The 19,853-nt window shown below is 45.0% G+C and overlaps 7 protein-coding genes across 7 annotated transcripts; 3 read left to right on the forward strand and 4 right to left on the reverse strand.

The window, feature by feature from the left end:
• Positions 1-673: 673 nt before the first annotated feature.
• On the reverse strand, positions 674-3,181 carry C8R40DRAFT_1082758 (uncharacterized protein). Its single transcript, XM_046227210.1, has 19 exons — positions 2,905-3,181; positions 2,796-2,844; positions 2,718-2,732; positions 2,628-2,656; positions 2,547-2,571; positions 2,400-2,481; positions 2,316-2,348; positions 2,240-2,251; positions 2,169-2,182; positions 2,000-2,108; positions 1,802-1,944; positions 1,688-1,745; positions 1,595-1,619; positions 1,492-1,537; positions 1,428-1,438; positions 1,213-1,375; positions 1,129-1,161; positions 959-1,078; positions 674-905 (listed from the first exon to the last, which is right to left on the reverse strand). Exons 1-19 carry the CDS (start codon positions 2,937-2,939, stop codon positions 843-845), a joined length of 1,065 nt encoding a protein of 354 aa, XP_046090766.1. The 5' UTR covers positions 2,940-3,181; the 3' UTR covers positions 674-842.
• A 1,024-nt stretch (positions 3,182-4,205) lies between these two features.
• On the forward strand, positions 4,206-5,947 carry C8R40DRAFT_1034350 (pyridoxal phosphate-dependent transferase; the record flags this gene model as incomplete). Its single annotated transcript, XM_046223423.1, has 9 exons — positions 4,206-4,303; positions 4,363-4,601; positions 4,657-4,849; positions 4,906-5,047; positions 5,109-5,202; positions 5,254-5,525; positions 5,582-5,655; positions 5,719-5,764; positions 5,825-5,947. The coding sequence occupies 9 exons, from the start codon at positions 4,206-4,208 to the stop codon at positions 5,945-5,947; spliced, it is 1,281 nt and encodes a 426-aa protein (XP_046090767.1).
• On the reverse strand, positions 5,843-11,674 carry C8R40DRAFT_438348 (Sec63-domain-containing protein). The gene is made up of 20 exons (XM_046235069.1): positions 11,444-11,674; positions 11,137-11,394; positions 10,895-11,081; positions 10,829-10,842; positions 10,655-10,776; positions 10,504-10,592; positions 10,336-10,448; positions 10,190-10,282; positions 10,047-10,129; positions 9,564-9,993; positions 9,457-9,511; positions 9,224-9,405; positions 9,153-9,169; positions 8,968-9,101; positions 8,654-8,913; positions 8,523-8,600; positions 8,447-8,470; positions 8,364-8,393; positions 7,358-8,310; positions 5,843-7,308 (listed from the first exon to the last, which is right to left on the reverse strand). The coding sequence occupies exons 1-20, from the start codon at positions 11,480-11,482 to the stop codon at positions 6,027-6,029; spliced, it is 4,443 nt and encodes a 1,480-aa protein (XP_046090768.1). The 5' UTR covers positions 11,483-11,674; the 3' UTR covers positions 5,843-6,026.
• An 851-nt stretch (positions 11,675-12,525) lies between these two features.
• C8R40DRAFT_1035724 (general substrate transporter) lies at positions 12,526-15,068 on the forward strand (the record flags this gene model as incomplete). Its single annotated transcript, XM_046223524.1, has 18 exons — positions 12,526-12,596; positions 12,645-12,687; positions 12,745-12,828; positions 12,880-12,958; positions 13,017-13,120; positions 13,167-13,195; positions 13,269-13,343; positions 13,407-13,410; positions 13,468-13,484; positions 13,536-13,626; positions 13,687-13,705; positions 13,761-14,038; positions 14,068-14,100; positions 14,163-14,450; positions 14,503-14,556; positions 14,613-14,640; positions 14,696-14,827; positions 14,887-15,068. The coding sequence occupies 18 exons, from the start codon at positions 12,526-12,528 to the stop codon at positions 15,066-15,068; spliced, it is 1,611 nt and encodes a 536-aa protein (XP_046090769.1).
• A 137-nt stretch (positions 15,069-15,205) lies between these two features.
• C8R40DRAFT_1034998 (peptidase S24/S26A/S26B/S26C) lies at positions 15,206-16,073 on the reverse strand (the record flags this gene model as incomplete). The annotated part of the gene is made up of 5 exons (XM_046223470.1): positions 15,206-15,409; positions 15,458-15,501; positions 15,557-15,684; positions 15,744-15,850; positions 15,906-16,073. The coding sequence occupies 5 exons, from the start codon at positions 16,071-16,073 to the stop codon at positions 15,206-15,208; spliced, it is 651 nt and encodes a 216-aa protein (XP_046090770.1).
• Positions 16,074-16,126: 53 nt separating this feature from the next.
• C8R40DRAFT_1244484 (ribonucleotide reductase small subunit) lies at positions 16,127-17,864 on the forward strand. The gene is made up of 6 exons (XM_046233606.1): positions 16,127-16,222; positions 16,280-16,370; positions 16,421-16,485; positions 16,564-17,215; positions 17,278-17,521; positions 17,578-17,864. Exons 1-6 carry the CDS (start codon positions 16,205-16,207, stop codon positions 17,597-17,599), a joined length of 1,092 nt encoding a protein of 363 aa, XP_046090771.1. The 5' UTR covers positions 16,127-16,204; the 3' UTR covers positions 17,600-17,864.
• On the reverse strand, positions 17,793-19,784 carry C8R40DRAFT_1082844 (P-loop containing nucleoside triphosphate hydrolase protein). The gene is made up of 14 exons (XM_046227211.1): positions 19,749-19,784; positions 19,674-19,691; positions 19,615-19,621; positions 19,434-19,566; positions 19,331-19,379; positions 19,159-19,282; positions 19,061-19,108; positions 19,001-19,009; positions 18,613-18,938; positions 18,550-18,561; positions 18,463-18,497; positions 18,194-18,415; positions 18,058-18,137; positions 17,793-17,993 (listed from the first exon to the last, which is right to left on the reverse strand). Exons 1-14 carry the CDS (start codon positions 19,770-19,772, stop codon positions 17,971-17,973), a joined length of 1,110 nt encoding a protein of 369 aa, XP_046090772.1. The 5' UTR covers positions 19,773-19,784; the 3' UTR covers positions 17,793-17,970.
• Positions 19,785-19,853: the final 69 nt, after the last annotated feature.

A 19,853-nucleotide genomic window follows, 5' to 3' on the forward strand; every position in this document is an offset into this window, starting at 1 on the left:
TCACACGAGGCCAAGCTGAGCTTCGCTCGAAGAGTCCTTTGTCTGCTTTACATATTGACTACTTTTTCGCGATTGTAGACCCTTTACTCTTGATAATATCAACTTCGTAGCCACAGCAGCCGATCTCTGTTTGCATCTTGTTTGGATCATGAACGTCAAACGAGTTTACAAACTTGAACGCAAAAAAAGCAGTGAATATTTTTAGTAAATGTACCCCACTACATTGATAGATCTAATGACATTCCAGACAAGTCTTTTTCAGGGTAGAATATTTCAACTAGCCTTACGAAAGTCGTCTCTACGCATTGCAGCAAGCAGTGGCAACTGAGATGTCAATTTACTTGGCTGGTGATAGTGTACAATATTAATCAGTATACTATATTGAAATTGTTCTTCGATCTTCGCATCACATATGTATAGCACCTAGCCCTCGAGAGGTCCCTTGAGCACTGTGTTGCCATGAAAAGCGCATGATATGTACAATATGAAAATACCGTCATGATCTCGATACTCTGACATTCCAGCCGTATTCGCTTTGTAGATTCGCTGTTCGGAATCTGATTTTTCCTGGTGGTCGACATTTTCCCAAGATTATGGGAGAACGTATATCCGAGTAGCCGTTGTTAAGGAAGGATACTACTTGCCAGAGAGCCTGAGATATACGGTCAGAAGTTTCATGGTTGTTTTCGACCTTCTGGCATATAATCAGAAATAGATTGCGAAGTCGAACATTTTTATCAACTAATTGCTAAGAACGAAAGATTGTCCATAAAAATCATCAATGAAGAGTTAATTACAAGATAATTTACACCCAGGAACTCCTTGAAGTGAAAGTGATGAGTCTACTGAGCTATCCCAGTAGCTGGCCGACTAGAGTCGACGGGGTCCTCGATTCTTTCCACAACCTGTTTGGAAATGATTCGAGACAGCGAAAAGATTATTTCCGTCATACACACACCTTGGTGACTGTGATTTCGAACCCTTCCGAACCGTGGTATATAGAACCTTGCGACTGTGCGCTAACCGCTTCAAAAGTCTTTGCACTCTCAAGCTCGTACACATCGGGCGTACTCATTATCTATGAAAGAAATCAGACTCCCAGCCAGCGCCGTATAGAACAATACACACGTTATGTGAACTGTCTGCGAATCTTATGCCAGTCTGATACGTTGTCAACAGTTGTTATTTTCGACCGTTTTACTGGAGACTCACATGTCTTATGATATCACCCCTGGGTGACGTAGGATCCATTGCACTGCGGAAGGCACCAGACTGAGAGTTCTGGCTGGAGCTCAAAATCCGCGAACGAGCATTCAAGTTTGATAATAAGCAGTTGGTGTAAAGCTTTGATAATGATAGATCCCAAAGAAAATTCCTGTAAACAGTCAAATTAATGACGGATTTCCAGAAGAGATCGAGGTATTCACAGTGCCGTATGCTGTCGAGATTTTCATTGAGCACTCCTGAAAGGCGCGGTTTGAGTCCACATACCGGTAAAGCCATAAAGAACGCTACATCGCCAATAGCAAATATCGCACTAGTTGTGCAGGAACGTTAATCAACCGTTACTGGGGGGAGCAGGATAGTTCCGCACGTTATCATACCGGTTTGCACAGTCACTGTATAAGGGTTACGATCATTAGATGATCAAGGTTTTTTCGTACGATACAAAGCATGCGATTCTTACTTCTAATGAGCTTATCTATTGCTGAGTCTGTGGCACCAAAACCAGTCTTGCGTTTGGACTGGTACAAAAGGAGATGATCAGCGTGAAATCGGTAGCCATTATACATGCACTTACCAAGCTCCGAACCAGAGTGAACGTAATGAGCAAATCCGCAACACAAGAGGGAATAAACCACAGTAAAGCCGACCAATGTAATTCTGGTTTCTTGCTGAAGAGCTTGAGAATAGCTATTTTCACTCCCGTGATGAATCCCCCCGCTGATTATTTGAGTTCATGAGCAAACAGGTTACTGACATATGCTTCTCCGCCTACCTGTAGACGCCAGTGCAAGTACTATGATGATGATTGGAACAAAATATGACTGGGTGATTTTGTTGATTCGCCATGCGAAGAACCATTGAATGGGTGCTGATATCAGAACCTAGTGCATCGATGATTGCATTAGCTACAATCTATCCTTGATTAGAAAATATGAGCTTACAATGACGATTGGTTCTATGATCGATAAATCGATGAGCTACCAGAACCTGAAAGGATGCGGATCTGACTAACCAGTCATGAAGACTGGTTTCAGTATCAATCACTCCACATGAGCAAGGTGTAAATAGTAGAAGAAATCAAGACTTACGGACAGGAAAGTTTGCTACTGCCTTCTCAGTTCCTACAATGGGTGTTAGACAGTTTGGAAACGTATCCTATGTAAGCTACGCACCATACTCCGTTATCAGCGGCTGATACATCATGGCCATATCAAGAATCGTATTCGCAGTCTCCATTACGAAAAGGTATGCCACCTGAAAAATCCAGACACCAACAGTTGCCCCCTTGATGGAGCTGTCGAATATTGGCGGTCACTCACCAAGAGTCGGATCCAGAGTGCATCACTGCAGCAATTACACTGAGAACGCGAGTGCGGGTGAGTTCCGTACCGAGTACTTACGATTTGTAGGTTTGGAAGTAAAAATACATCTACGAGTTTCGACTTTTTCTCAGCCTAAGATATGAGATTCAGGAAATGCTTGTGACGAACCTGGTTGAGTAGGATCTACAGAATGTTGGTCTTTTATTCAGGTTTCCCTGAGCACAAGAAAGCTGACGAGCTGCTCACACCGTACAAAATCATGTTGAGATATACTCCAATGAGCATCGGCCCAAACCTAGCGACGAGAAGAACCTTAGCAAAGTTTCAAAGCTTCGCTGATACAGCGCTGACGCACGATAGCGTAACATTGGGTACAGGAGCTTCAGCCATAGTTGACGAAACTTGCTCAGTCTGGATCCTGCGAAACGTCCTAGAGTGCGATGTTGAAGGATACTGAGAAAGTGAAGAAAGCGACCAGCATCACAGGTGTGACTAGAGAATCACTTGCTTTAAGAGGAGTTCGAGGTCAAGATTTCAATAATCAATTTGTGTACATGTGGTATGCCGCTGAGAAAGGCAGCATGTCCAGTCAAGGCGAGCTAAGCCGGATCGAATCGCTCGGAACCGTCTGGGACCGTTGAATTAAAGGCCTCTGAACTTCCTCACCCTCAAACACGAGAGACCCACGCGGGTACTGGTAAGTTCTTCCTTCCCCGATGAGAGTTCTTTGCGAAAATATTGTCTTCCTTTTTTCGGCCTCATCAACTGAATCAATTTATGGGAAAAATGGCTTTCGAAAAATCATGCCCATGTTTTCCCAAATTTAAACTTTAGGAAACGAGACAAAGGAGGACCTGTAATTCCTGGGCCACTACGGAGCCTGTTATAGTTGCCCGAAGGTACAACGTCAGAAAGAACATCTGCATTCTGATTGTTGGTAACGATATGTAAAGTGCACATATGTACTTACTGCGCCTGTGGGACTCGTCGGGGAAACGTCGCAAACGAAGCCCGAATTATCCCAGACTTCTCAAGCCAATCGCCGCCAACAAATGAAAACTGTGGACTTGAACCCGATTGAAGTTTACCTGTCGTGGGTTTGGACGTTCGGAGGTTATGTCCAATGTCCATTGGTCACTTCTGTCGCCATCGCCACGTATGGACGACATCAACAACAAATCCCGAACCCTCAGGAACCCTCGTTATAGCCAGTAGCAATGGTGGCCCATCTGGATAGATCCGCGGCATAGTTGGAAGGGTACAACAAAGAAAAAAAGTAAAGTAAAAAGGGACCGAGTACAAATTTCTGTGATAGATAGGTACGCGGCGTGCCGCGTACGTAGTGGGCACGTAGTACTGGTTGGCAACATAAATTGGGTTTCGTATAATGCATAACATTTGAAGCTCGAGCTGTAACTAGACTTCAGCATCAGCCTTCCCAGCAAGTACCGTCAAACGTGAATGATTGTCAATGATCTATGAATCATATGTACGCCTGATGGTGTATGGATAAGACTTGAAATCGGCTAAAGCCGGAAGGGTTTGTTCTTCATCTGGCCATCATGCACATGAGTCAGATAAATGCTAGTTCGCCTTCAACGATTCCACCTTCTTTCCCATTTGAAGCCAAAAGTCTTCTTTGAGCAGCATAGATACATGGCTACCGTGACAGCAGAGAATTCCAATCTGGTTAAATTCTCAGATCGGCTGAAACATGGACGGGCTTTGGCTGAAGATGTATGGTCGATTTACAAGTACGTATCGAAATCAGCTATCTCAATGTAGATTCCACTGAAAATCATCGTGCCAACAGCGCTGCCAATCTTCCTGCGGATTGTATTAATCTTGGACAAGGTTACATGAATTTTGCTCCTCCCGAATGGGTCACCAATGCCGCTAAGGAGGCACTGGGTGTCGTCGCTGCAAACCATTACTCCCATCCAAAAGGTCGAATACGTCTCCGACAGGCCCTCAAGAAAGTATATGATCCTCAACTCAAACGCAATCTAGATGTTGAGAAGGAGATTCTTGTAACTAGTGGTGCCAATGAAGGTGCCTCGATTCGTTCACTCAATATCTTAACAGTATCGTGAAATTTCTTTCGCAGGTCAATATGCTGTATTTACTGCTTTCCTGGAGCCTGGAGATGAAGTTATTATGTTCGAGCCATTCTTTGATCAATATCTAGCTTCAGTCACGTTCAACGGCGGTATACCTGTCTACGTCCCTCTTCACCCTCCCGCCAATGCAACTGGTCAATTTTCAAGTGAAGAATGGAAAATTAACCCCGATGAGCTGAGGTGATTATTTAGACGTTTCGTTTGCTATGCTCTTATTCTTACCGGATACGCTGTAGATCTGCTATCACACCGCGCACAAAAATGATCATCGTAAACACACCACACAACCCTGTAGGAAAAGTTTTCACAAGGGCAGAGCTAGAAATCATCGCCGCTTTAGCGAAAGAGCATAATCTTTTGGTCATGTCAGACGAAGTGGTGCGTACATCTGCCGCTGTATACTTTTCAGATCCTCATTCAAAATATGATTTCCTTACAGTATGATACTCTAGTATTCGATGGCAAGGAACACGTACGGATTGCAACTCTTCCTGGAATGTGGGATCGCACAGTGACAGTTGGGTCTGCTGGAAGTAGGTTTTACGAAATCATAACCCAGCCTTTGTTTATATTCGACCTTACAGAAAGCTTCGCTGCCACTGGTTGGAGAGTGGGCTGGCTTTTTGGGCCTGAATATATCATTAAGCCGACCCTAGCTGCCACAACACGTATTGTTTTCTGTTCAAATTCTCCACTACAAGAAGCTGCTGCCGCTGGCCTAGAGCAGGTGCAGGAGCGCAAATTCTTTGAGACTCAAACTGCAGAGTATGCTGAGAGACGGGCCGTCTTGACCAGCTGTTTCGATTCTTTGGGGCTTCCCTATACGAATCCGGAAGGCAGCTACTTTATACTTCTAGTGAGTTTTCACGGATCCTCTCCTTTGGTCATACACATGTACTCACGATCCTTCAGGATATCTCCAGGGTGAAATTTCCTGACGACTACCCCTTTCCCCCGAGTGTACTCGGAAGAGGGCGGGACTTCAAGTGAGATTGACTGCCAGTTATTTGACTTCCTCTGTTTCTGCTAAATTCTCTCTTCGTACTCAGAGCTTGCTGGTTCATTGCAATAGAAATTGGCGTTTCATCTATACCCGTTAGCGAGGCAAGTTCTATCGGATTGTCTGGATCAAATGGCTGCTAATTTCCTCGCTAGTTCTACTGTATAGAGCATGCCAATATCGGGGAAGTTTACGCTCGCTTTGCATTCTGTAAGGATTTGGATACCCTGAAGCATGCCTCTGAGCGTCTTGAGAAGCTCAAACAGTACATAGTCTGAGGTTCTGATGGTGCTTATATATGGAATGCCAGTTCTTTAGACCTTATTTTTGGTGGACTAATTTTGCAGAGACCAGTGACTATTCCGAAGACCACAGCTGGTCGACAAAACGGGACAGGTTTTCGTCCCGTGAACGTGAATGGCAATCGTAATATGATGGGTTCGTGACTACCCTCCGCGCGAGGAAGGTGAAAGATAGCAAATCCATCAAGTGCTGTTTCGACTTCAGATGTCCCCGCGTCCGTGCTGATTGCAACCATTCCTCTAACACATTTTCCAGCAGCTTTGACTCCAACGGTAAGCCCTCTGTCAAGAACCGCACATACGTGTCCTTCACTTCCGCTTGACAAAACAAGTGAAATTGACCAGAGCCGGAATGCCTTACAGCACGACTTTGCATTCTCACTAGTTCCGTTAAATCATATTCTCGAACTTGACGTTCGTCTACTTGAGACGCGAAATGCACATACTGCGTACCCATCACCACCACAGCAGCAGCACGGACGGGCAACGACCAGCATGCTTCCCGGGGGACGATGAGTACGCGTACAATTCCTTCAGCGTATAGCTGCAGTATGAGGCTCCGGTCGCTTCTCTTGATCCCGTCGTGGAAGAAGCCGACACCCTTCGATAAGAAGTCGGTAAGAGAACTGTCTTCCAAACGTGTCAAATAATCTTCCCGAATGTATTCGTGTACTCCAGGTGGTAGATATCCGCGATCAGACTGGTCCTCTAATGCGCATTGGGTGAGAAGATCTAAAGCGGTGGCCTTGCACTGGGTTCTCGAGGAAACGAAAACAATGCCAGAATCTTCTAATATGGCCTGTTGGATGACGGAATGAGCGGGTTTGGCCATGGCTTTGAACAATGATCCGGAATGCGGAATGGTGAACGACTGTGTAGAAGTGATCAGAGATTGGCTGCGATCAGTTGGACGGAAGCTGTGAAAAGCAGACTCATCCGCATTCAACCAAGCAGCAAGATCTGCTGCATCATCCAGCGAATTAGAGATGCCTAAGTATCGTGTAGGGGTCATTTGAGTGGCATGGCGCAGCAGCGAAATACCCAGTTCATAAACACCATCCATTTGATCCAGATTCTCGCAGACGACCAGATCGAGTCCTAACAGTGGTACTCTGGGATCCCACAACGATATTGCTTGGAATAGATGATAAGCGGAAACCACCCTGATAGTTCGAACGTTTGGTCGTTGCAGAAGGTCCTTCTCGCTGTTTGCCAATTCCAATGCAGCGTTGGACCTCCGCGACACCAAGCGAAGCTCTGAAATAATCTCCGCAGCTGAACTCCGCCGGGGTGCTACTACTAAAACCCAAGAGCTTGTGGCTTGCAGAGCAGTCATCCTACACTTGTACATAAGGTGCAGCAGAACGATAGAAGAGATAGACTCACCACGCCACGATATCAGCCATTAATGATTTTCCACTACCAGCAGGTGCACAAAAGAGTGAATGAGATTTTGTATTGGTCAAGCTCCATAAAACCTGTGTCTGGAGCGAATTAAAGTTGTGCAAACGCCTAGAATACATGATCTCGACTTCAGGTCTTCTTAGAGCAGTGAGAGGGAGAAGCGGGAGATCAATGAGGGCAGTCATGCTTCGAATAGGGCGGGGCATTATGAGGCCGTCTAATGAAACTTCGATCTCATTCTCTGCTCCTAACCATCTATCAGAGACACATCGAATGGTGATGAACGGTGGGGTCTGTTCGTATGCAATTGGAATAATGAAATCAAGGTGTATCGTCTCAGTGTTTGGCCGCACAATCAAATGGGACATTTGGAGAATATTGATTCCGTTGTGGTCTTCAATCCAGACCCAAAATGGTTCGGAAGTTCCGTGTAGTTTATTAACCCAAGTAAATTGTTTGGTGAGGCGCACGACTACCTTCAATACCTCAGAGCCCAGAGGGCGAAGTACACTCTGGATTTGTACGGTGGGGAATTGCTTCGCAGCATTCAATAAAGCCTTCCCTTGGATGGAGTTAAGATGAGTGAGCTCCCCGAGCTCTTCAGCGCTCATCGCAGCCAGGTCCGCCGGGGAGTAGTCATCCCCCCAGTTCTCCAAATGGTAGATAAGATCCCCTTTGAGGTCGAATTGCTTCAGAGGTTGATCAAATGGCCACAGCCGCTTCTCGATCGCCTTGCTCATGCCCATCAAAACTGCAGAGACGTTCGCCCATTTTCGACTGATGGCTATCTCCAGTAATGCTCGTACGATACGACCACCGTTTTGAGCAACATATGCAGAGTCAGAGACCAGGGCGAAATCTTCAAGTGTACGTCTTGATATGTATGCTTGCAGGAGAATGTTCACTTTCCCTTCACTTGTGATAACAACACCAACCTATCAAAAATAGGGATGAGTGATAAGCATTAATTGTGCAGGAGTTTACATACGTCTCCTGCACCTTCATTGTTACCAGTATTCTATCGAAAGTGGATGTAAATTTTGGGAATTACTTCGGAGGAATTATACCTACCTCCCTTTCAATTGTGTGGACACCCTATCGAAGATAGAAATGGATGTTGAATATTGCTATTAAGGAGATAGCTTACCTTGACCTCACAGGGAACGATGTTCAACAAGTCTTTGAGCTCACGCTCCTCATTATCTCTCATTTGTATTTGGTTGAACTGATAGAAAACAATGGGATCAGGTTGTAAAAGTAAAAGAACAACGACATTACCTCGGTGCTCTTGCTCAACATTCCCAAAACATCTGCTTCGGACATCTTGGGTCGAAAAATCTCGTTAAAAATTTCAATTGACTGATACTGGATATAGTAACGTGCTGCGATACGGCCCAAGTCAGTGATCTTGAGAGCTCCAGTTTGACGGTCGAACTCGATCATCCGAGCATGAACGAGTACTTGAGCAGCTTGTGTTACAAGCTCATTTCGTTTGCTTCCTAGCATTGGATCGTCTACGACTGCGTTCCGGTCAATGCCTACGATATAGCAGGAATCAGAGGGGAATGATTTCAGACGTTCCTTAAACTAACCATAAACGATAGGATTTTTTCGCATCCGAACGAAAAGATAGGTATATCCTAGCCATTGAACAGCATCGTTTGTATTAGCGACTGTGCCCAAAGCTATTTCTGCATTGAGGGAATCGATGATGCCCTTATTGAACCTAAAATACGCGATAAGTGCCAATAAAGAGATCAAGAAAAACGAGGCTCACTGTGATTCGATAGGATTCTAGTGGAACCATCAAAACGTGGCACTGTATGGAAGGGAAGGAAGCATTCATACCTGAGCAGTGACTAATTCTAAATAATGCGCAAGTTTGTCGTCGGAGGTACAGATATAACCCTCTCCGCTACTTTCTAAGCCAGGTCGACCGGCTCGACCAAATACTTGCAATACGTCCAGAACAGATAGATCTGTGAATTTGCCTTTTGAGCTATTGTATACCTGAGTTCCTTTGATGACAACTGGAATCACTACATGAGAGTTATATTAGTTGCGTCAAAAACACTTCTGACCGGCATGAGCTGGCAGATTGACACCCCAGGCAAGGGTAGCTGTGCAGCAGAGGACCTATGGACGAAGTCAACGAATATCATGGGGTAATAGACGGGAAGGAGTCAACCTTTATGGCTCGAGCTTCAAACATCCTTTCCATTATGTTTCTATCTGACCGCAACATACCGGCATGGTGAATGCCAAAACCGTGATCAAAAAGCTGCTTCATTTCCTTGTTCCTAGATTGCGCGATCTCGCGACGGAATAAAGACCACTGTGGATGATCCTCGCAGCTAAAGTCGTCACTTGAACCCTCCGCGAGCGCAGCTTCCTGGATTGCCAGAGCTGATTTCACTGTCTCTTTCCTAGCATGCACAAAAACCATAACTTGATGTCCTTGAGCAACTAGCTCTGATACCTTTTCAAAAGTAACGTGGTCTAAGTTTTTCTTCGCCTGAGAACTTCCAGGTTTGCCTTTGATCCCCAAAAAGTGTTGTTCCAGTGGAACAGGTCGGAAGGAGGAGTCGAAGTAAAATAAGCCCTTCTGTCTCGACACGCTGCAAAATTGAAATGTTAGCTTCTACGGCCTACAGGGGAATCTATCATGTACCTTAGAAAATCTGCGACGTCGACATAATTGGGAAGAGTTGCGCTGAGGCCGACGATTCTGATCATGGATTGGGTTGACTCGACCTAGAGAAATGTTTCATTAATCTATGGAGTATTGATATTATATGATTGAGCAATGTTTACCTGACGGAGGGTTCTGGCTACAATGGTCTCAAGTACTGCTCCACGTTCCTCGTTCAAGAGGTGCACTTCGTCAACAATTAGAAGTTTCAAGCTCTACAATCGGTCAGCATATCGAGAGGAGCATTATCACTACAAAAAAAACTTACTGATGCAAGTTCTCCCTCTCCTGTCGGTTTTCTGGTGACCACGTCCCATTTCTCCGGTGTTGTAACGATAATTTGGGTTTGTGCAATCTCAACCTTTGTCATTTGCATGTCCCCTTGAGAACTTGTGTGTCGGAATAATCACACAGCTGCTGATACAAGTATTCTTACCAGTCAACTCCCGGACTTGGATAGACAACCACTTCAGCCGTTTTTGGAATTTGCGTACAATTTCCGAGGCCAAAGCTTTCATCGGTGCACTGGAGGATGAAAAAATTATGACCCTGAACATTTCCTCCACAAAGTTGCGCAGATGTCTTACACATATATGATTTTGAATGAGTCCCGGTTAATGGAAGCACCTATATTCCCAGATACGGACGAGGAATTACGATGTTGGTCAAGTACACGCAGAATGGTCAACATAGCGACATCTGTTTTACCCTAAGAAAGAATGAGTTTCAGGATTTCAAAGGCTAGGTGCCACAACACCTACCGCACCAGTAGGAGCTATGAGAAACATTATTTATGATGAAAATAACGAAGAAGCCGATGTTCTTACCACAGATGAGCATATTTTCGTTAGATCCATACGCAGTCGGATAAACTATGGATTGAATTCTGTTCAAAGTCTCGTATCCAGGAAAACATCCTTTTGCTAACGGTTCAAGGTCATTTATTGGCACAAAACGTTCCGTTTGTTTTGGTGGAACTGGACGTGCCGGTGGGATGATTACTTCTTCATATTCCTGGGGTACAACCTCTGTGAGCCAGAAAGCGGACAATTCTCACAAAACCGTGCACCTCTTTCATACTTCGCTGCGTGCCTAAAGGAAGCAAATATCGTGTGCCCAAATGGGAAAGAACGTTGCCTTGAGAGATCGTTGATGAGGATGTGTATACATGGGGAAGGATCTCAGCTTCCGGTCCTGCAACGCCGGTGAATAATGGCCTGGCAGAATTCTCTTGACGTTGCTGTTCGATACGCAAGCGCGCACGTTTAGGATCAAGACTCGCTGCTTCAGAATCATCGGAATTCTTCAAAATACTACGATCTTGGAGCTGCGAAAGCGTGTCAAATTGGGTGATGACACCTTATTCAATCACTCACTTCTTGTACTAGACTATGTCGGTTTTTTATAATGTCCATAACGAGCTCAATTTCGTCAAAGCCAACGAGTTCGGCAAGTTCGCCGGAAATTTCGTCGTCATGTAGTGGAGAAGCAAGGATAGATTGGAGTGAGCCCAAAAGATGCTCGACGTCCGGTTTTCTTACAAGTTGACCAATTAGCCAGTCGTATAGGCAACCTCATATGTGGGGTGGGTACACGCACATGAGTAATCTGGAAAGAATCGTACTCTGACCATTTTCTGTATGTTTGTAGATATCGAGTACAGACGGCCAGACATCTATTTCAACGCCATCCTCCTCCACGATCGACGTGTCTGAGTGCAATTCAGCGACAGCAGCTAGAGAAGCATGATTGTCTGACTTGCCTGCTGGTACAATTTTCTGTAATCTTGCCACATCTTGTTAGGCAACGATTGACTTAAGAGAATCGCGTGCAGACCTTGTCCAATCATCGATCGAGGATGTATCACCTCCAGTGAAATCCTTCGAGGATCCAACCAGAAATTCCAAGTGACCGAAGATTCCTGAGCTCATCGAGGTTCGAAACGATCCGGAAAAATCAAATTACTTGATTAGTCGCGGGCGCTTGACTCGCTAATTCGGTACCGCATTCCGCTTTGACCGGAACTACCAGCGACTGACCAGGCTCCAAATTCAGCAATCACACTACATGGACTCCCGAAAGGCTTGGTGCTCTCGTTCAACCATATTCAACATCGGAAAATTTGTCAAGTATGCTACTCGTTACCCATATGAGCCGAAGTAACTTCAGTTGCGGTCATCTGGCCTTTTCCCCATGGTTCTGCTATTCGACCATCGAAATGTGTCAGACGGTGGGTAACTAGAAAGAAGTATTGTACTATGGAGCAAGAGTGGTGCCGCTCAATAGAATCTCATTTTAGAGGATATAAAAGCCCTTCAATTCCCTCACCGTTTGCTCGCTGCTACTATATATCCTCTGTTGGCTTTTTCTGTGAAGGTACTTTCCTATGTCGAACGAAAAGGCCGAAGATGGATTGGACTTGAATTTTGCGGATGAGGTCCAGGCCGCATCGGATCGCATGAAATTACGAGGCCGAAAGCTCACAGCAACTTTATCCTTCGTAGCGGGAACTGGCTTCATCCTTTTCGGGTCAGTATTTCGTATTCAAATTTGCTCTTCACTTATCGAATTTCTCAGATATGATCAGGGTGTCATGTCTGCGTTGCTTACCGCCAACCAAGTATGTGTTGTAATGCGATGAGTAGATAATGGTGATAATCGACACGTACTCTTGTAGTTCGAAAAGGTGTTCCCGCAAGTCGTGGTCAGTGATCAGCATCCAGACCATGCTACGCTACAGAGCTTCCTTGTAGCTATCTACGTGCGTCTTCGCGTCTTGAGTTTCACAGGTCAGCTCAGAGAAGTCTCTCAGGAAATCGGATGCCTTTCAGGCGCATTGATAAATCTCGTCCTCGGAGACAGATTCGGAAGAAAGCGTACAATCGCTCTGGGTGCGTTTTCTATATTGAGCGGCTGAACATCCAGCTCAATTGTGCTTTGATATACTAGGCTGTTTTATTATGACTATTGGAGCGATCATTCAAGCAGCGTCTTATAGCTATGCGCAAATTATAGTTGCCCGTATCATCACAGGTGTAGGGAATGGGTTGAATGTAAGGTGGTCCATCCGGCAGTCTATTCCACTCATCATGTTATCAGACGTCAACCGTGCCTGCTTACCACGCAGAGTAAGTCCTTTTTTTTTTTTGGCTCGGGTAACCTAAGTTTGAACCCTTGCTAATCGCTCCTCTAATACGCCAGGTGCTCTCCCCCTCATCAACGCGGTAGTTTAATTATGATAGAAGGAAGCTTGATCACATTGGGTATCATGATTTCGTGAGTCACAGGCTAGCTCCTCACTCCGACGTCTCTGACTTGTTGACATATGCCGCTATGCAGTTATGTGAGTTTTTATTTCCGCCGTCTGAATGTCAAGTCCTTCATGCAATGTTACTATTAGTGGATAGATTTTGCATTGTGAGCTCTCTTTTTTACTCGCCTTGTAGGATAATCATCACCTTGTGGTAGGTTTTGGGCTTCCGGATCTTCCGCACAATGGAGGGTTCCTATCGCGTTACAAATTCTGTTTGCTTTGGTAGTAGTTTTCGCTTTGTCAATTGTGAGTTTCCCTATTAGTACCAAAGCCCACTAACACTGTACCCTAACTATTTCTGTCTAGCTCCCTGAATCCCCTCGTTGTATGTCACTAACCTTACCAAATGAATCCTTGATCGTGAACAACCTCTTATGTAGGGCTCATGAAAGCTGGGCGACCGGCCGAAGCTCTGGCCGTCATTTCCGCATTAGAAGATAAACCTCACACAGACTCGACAGTCCGAACGACATTTCATGCCATTAAAGAAGCGGTCGCTTTAGAAGGCTCTAACATAGATACGTCAAGTTCTTCGGAAAAGGCTTCCCTCAGCGAACTTTTCACTGGTGGTCGGACCCAAAATTTCAGGCGGGTCGCGCTGGGGGTCATCATCCAATGCTTCCAGCAAGCGAGTCATCCGTTGCTACTTGGGGATAATGTCTAACGATCTGCATCTCTCATCGTTAGATCACGGGCATCAACCTCATAACATACTACGCGGTGCGTCTTGTGGTGTATAAAAGCGTCACTGCCTCGACACTGGGACTTAACCATTTTCCAAGACTATTCTTTTCGAACGCCTCGGCATCAACGATGTGAAATCGCGGATCCTAGCAGCATGCAACGGCACTGAATATTTTCTGGCTTCCCTCGTTGCCATCTTTCTCATTGACCGTGTCGGACGACGGAAGCTCATGATATTTGGTGGTGTTGGCCAGTGCCTCACAATGGTTCTTCTCGCTGTGCTGGGGAGCATCAACAACTCGGCAGCCGATATTGTTAGCGCTGTCCTCTTATTCGTGTTCAACTCTTTCTTTGCAATTGGATGGCTAGGTATGACTTGGCTCTATGTGAGTCCTGTCATCCGATTCTATGGAAAGCATCATAATCTCATAAGAACAGCCTGCAGAAATAGTTGGTCTACGAATGAGGGGGCCGGCTAATGCCTTAAGTACAGTGAGCTATTGTGGTCCAGTCTTTGGCGGCTATGTACGATTCTGACACATTTTTAGGCCAGCAACTGGACGTTCAACTTTCTGGGTATTTATATTATCTGTTCTATGAAATGCAGCGCCGCCCTGAGCCTTTCTTTTAGTGGTCATGATTACAGGACCCGCATTCCAGAACATATCATGGAAAACGTACATCGTTTTCGCCGCTTTGAACGCATTTATAATACCTATTGTATACTTCTTTTTCCCGGAGACCGCAGGGAGGTCGTTGGAAGGTGGGTTTTTCCAATTTTGTATTCTTTCTGCCGGCCCTTTCATCTCGAATTATTTACAGACATGGACGTAGTGTTTGCCCTTGCGTACCTGGAGAACGTATCTCCAGTCACCGTATCTTTGCGAAAGGATGTGCCTCCAGCAGGATCCCCTGAGGCCGAGCGCATTCTTGGGCTACAAGTAGGCTCGATTTCTAATAGTGATGAAGTTTTGCCCAAAGAAGCAGAGGGAACAAAATCGTAATGACATATGGTTAGGATGATCTGAGGAATGAAAGTTTCACGAGTACTCGATACAAAGACGGCATTATCAGTTATAACTGGAGGCTCGCCGTTTCCTATCACACTTTGACGAACAGAGAGTGACTTGGATTGAGCTTACTAAGGGGAGCTGCGTGGTACAACAGTGACTCGGTTGTTTCGCCATCTTTGCCTTTCTAACTCAGCCATAGCAAGACGATAGGCAGAGTGCTTGTGTGGAGTTGAGGTATCCTGGTCAACTGATGTCGGCCGATATAAATGACCGAAGCGGGATGGTGGCCAGACCACAGCAACCAGTCGTGATTCAATAAGGGACAAAGGCACCTGCAATTTTGTTAGCGAAGGTAAAGAGGTGATAGGATCAACATTTACAGGACCGAATCGATTGCTGTCATCGCTGTGAAAAGGCTCATCACCTGGATGGAGAGGGGATAATTATTTGAGGATCTGGTCGACTAACATCATGCGCACCTTCAATCCAAGCCTTTCCTTGGGGTACAAGAATCACCGGATCGGGATATGGTGGCAGAGTTGTGACACGGTCTCCTGCAAGCGCAACAATTCTCTTCACGAGCACGCGAGTAGGATCTTCTGGAGACCTTATAAGGTGTCAACAATCGACTGTTTATGAACTTTGAGGAAAGCGCGATATGCACACCGGAGAGCAACGATGTCACCTCTTTTGAATTCTAGCTTGGTATGAATTGCATATCGATTGAAAAGACCGACATCCCTCCACAAAGAAGAGTCAGGGTTTAGCGTAGGCTGATCCGTAAACTAAGATTAGTGATGACTTTGAATTTGCTGAGAATGCACGCACCTGCATACTACGCCCAGAAACAATCTTTAAATTGTAGAAATAATATGAGACTACGAACACAGTCGGAAACCAATAGATGTAGCTCCAGCTATATTTCGTCAAAGGTTTCAATGGAGCGACTAAATTATGCCATGGTCGATTTTGACGGTGAAGTACACTGGGTCGCATCGACGATCGTAGCAAAGCTTAGTAAAGACACGACAGCGCATGGTCTGACTCATCCAAAATTTAAAGTCCTCGGAGTTTTATTTTATTTTTTATCATTTTCCTCCTTTTCTCTCTCCTTTTTTATTTTTCTCATGTTGGAAGTGGATGAGGTGTGTACTATCAGCTTCACGCAGTAGCTGAGAACTCAAATCAACTGTCTGTTCTAGGTGGCTTCTAATTTTCATAAATTGACAGTTCGTTCCGAGAATGATACCGCGCTGCAACATCGATTTATTGGGGATATCAACATGGCTGAAGGTATCACTCGAGCTCCTTTCTGCTTGTAATATTTGTCTCATACTTTACAGAGGATGAACCATTACTAAAGAAATCTCAAAGACGCTTTGCTCTATTTCCGGTTCAATATAAGGAGGTGAGCCTTGATCTTAGGCATAAAGTACCTCCAATGAGGGCTGCTTCCATGTTATACCTTGTCCTGATATATATCCAGATATGGCAGATGTACAAGAAAGCAGAAGCATCGTTCTGGACCTCGGAAGAGATTGACCTCACTCATGATCTTGTCGACTGGAACGAGCGATTAAACAATGACGAGCGTCATTTCATCACCCACGTCCTTGCATTCTTTGCCGCCTCTGACGGTATCGTGAACGAAAATCTGTTGGAGCGCTTTTCAAACGAAGTGCAAGCAGCTGAGGCGCGCTACTTTTATGGGTTCCAAATAATGATGGAAAACGTTCATTCTGAAACTTACTCTCTGCTTATCGATACATACGTCAAGGATCTTAATCAACGCGCATATCTCTTCGACGCAATAGAAACAATACCGTGCATCAAGCGCAAAGCCGACTGGGCCCTCAAATGGATATCTGACAAACGAAGCACTTTTGCAGAGAGATTGGTGGCATTCGCTGCTGTCGAGGGAATCTTTTTTTCTGGGTCGTTCGCTTCCATTTTCTGGTTAAAGAAGCGCGGCCTGATGCCTGGCCTAACTTATTCAAACGAGCTCATCAGCCGAGATGAAGGTTTACATACCGATTTCGCGTGTCTCCTTACCACCCATCTAAAGCGCCCCGCCCAACCGGGTATCATCAAGAAAATTATAACGGAAGCGGTTGCTATCGAACAAGATTTTTTGACTGGTACGTTTCATCCCCGTTTTCCACTGAAATCCACCTGTGTTCACAACGTCGTTGTATTGTAGATGCCCTTCCTGTGTCACTCATAGGCATGAATGCAAGTTTGATGCGGCAATACATTCAATTCGTTGCAGACCGACTGCTGGTAGCCTTAGGTGTCGAAAAGTACTACAACTCCACCAATCCTTTTGACTTCATGGACATGATCTCGTTGCAAGGCAAAACCAACTTCTTTGAGAAACGTGTCTCTGAGTACTCAAAAGCTAATATCCGTCACTCCACCCCAAATCCTGAACCTGCTAGAAATTTGTTCGTCATCTCTTTTTTTGCTACGTAATTGAACTGACTGTTTCCTTGACTTTTAGCAAATTGGATGAAGATTTTTGACCTTCACAGGGATAAGCCTGTTCTTCTGTGTAATTGTTCTTCAGCTCTCGCTTGCGGCTTGTACACCCACCCACCTCACTCACAATGTATCATTTATGTCTAGATTTCTTATAGCTATGTACTACAGTTGCGTATAATATGTGCAACACCTACTCATTCTCATACCTTATATACTATCTAGATAATCCCTGTACTTGATTAACTTCACTATTGTATGCAATCACATCTAATGGGCCCTGGCTGTTCCTCAATGGGACCGTGTCGGTTTTCCCTTCTAATAACTGGAGAGCGAGCTCCTATGTTCAAAGTGAATATGTATTGGAGTATAAAAGGTACAACATAGTAGCACGCCCCCCTCTCAAGACAGTCTTTCATTTCTTAGAGATGTGAACCACTGAACAATGGGACGGACGATTGTAAACTCCAGGCGAATGTAAGAGGATAAATAAATCACTTACCATCTTCATCTTCTAAAACATGGTCAAGACCGACTTTTTGTCCTCTGGAATGCTTCGCACTTGATCCCCAAACGACGGCACTCATAAAAGGTGATGACTTGAGCGAGGTGATAATCATAATCTCAGAGATACTCACTATTTCATTTGCTTGGCGATTTCCTTGTGAATAGCATTACAAAAGTCGCCAACTGTACATTTTCCGTGCCGTAGTACAACCGGAGTACTATAGTCCGGAGCCAATCCTCGTGGTTTAGTGTAGATCCGTACAAGGTCCAGCGCTTTCCACATTGAATCTATCAGCTCGTCAATGTTCAACCACTCTTTTGACGATACTGGGACAGAATTCGGAATCTTGTACCTAGGTATCCTGAATAAGACGAAAATCAATAATAGTTGTCAACTCACAGTAGATCAATCTCTTCTATCGATATCGCGTCGATCTGTATCGTTGTTTATACACCTGAATTTTGTATTAGAAAAACTGCAAAGCACCTTGTTAAGAATCTAGAGTTGCCGTCAGTAGCGTTGATGGATTACGGACACAGGAACACTCACATAAAGAGCAGGTATGTAAACACGGTTTCCTTCTATCACATCCACCAGGTCGTCTGCAGTTGCATTGGGTTCCCGAATAGCAACATCCGCATTGTTAATTTTATACTCGCTCAGGACGGCTTTAATTTCGTCATGATCGATTTTTGTTAAAGGAACAGTATTCGTGATAGCAATACCACCGCGCTCTTTTTTACGAACAAGTACAGCTGGCGGTCGCTTGTTCAATCGAATGCCGAAACCTTCCAGTTCAGTTTCAATGATTTTCTTGTCGCCCAAAGGTTTAAGAACGTCCAAAACGATGAAGATGAGGTTGCATGTACGTGCAACTACGCGCATAACCGTGTTGAGTGGACAGGATAAGCAGCAGGCGGTAAAGAGGCGAGCGTACCGGCGATGACTATTTGGGTTTGTCAACAATCGAGATATGGACAGAACGAGGACAACTCACCTTGTCGACCTCGACCTCGACCGTCATTGGCTCCTTCTATGATACCCGCTGATGTAAATTATTAGGAAAAATTCTGGCTTGATCATGGAAGAATTTACGCAAGTCAAGAATTTGAATGGGGGCTCCGTGGACTTTCAGAGTTCCAGGAACAGTGGTCAGAGTGGTGAAGTCGATTTCCGATACCTCGGAGTGTGTACCGGTCAATTTTGACATTAATGTCGACTACGAGTCGTAATGAGAATCGAATAACTAAACCACTTCCACTCGTACCTTCCCCACAGATGGAAATCCGACAAATCCAACGGATGCTACTCCTGTTCTTTGAGTAAGTAAGTAGACGAATGACACTTATGTATGTGTGCGTCCTGCTTACCTTGCAACGTCGAAACCAACTCCGCCACCTCCACCACCACTTCCGGACGATGGTGCTATCAATTCCCGCCTAAGCTTCGCAAGCTTGGCTTTCAGCTGCCCGAGATGATAGCTGGTGGCCTTGTTTTTTTGGGCTGCCGCATATTTTCAGATAGAGCATATCACAGTAAAATCGCAAATACTTTTGGCCTGTGAAGACAAATATTCAGTTACCGGGATTTATTGATTAGTTGGTCTTTACCATTTCATCTTCGATTTCCTGAACGAATACAAAGATATCATAACATTGGAGATAAATAGATCATAAATAGCATACTTTGATTTTCTGAACCGTAGTCATTGTGTCTTCGTTCGATTATTGTCGCTCAAAAAGGAAGTACTGGAAATTTATGCGCTGCGGCAACTGCCGAGCGCCAAACCG

The sequence above is a fragment of the Lentinula edodes genome (assembly GCF_021015755.1).
Source record: "Lentinula edodes strain Le(Bin) 0899 ss11 chromosome Unknown C8R40scaffold_3, whole genome shotgun sequence".
Taxonomy (NCBI): Eukaryota; Fungi; Basidiomycota; class Agaricomycetes; order Agaricales; family Omphalotaceae; genus Lentinula; species Lentinula edodes.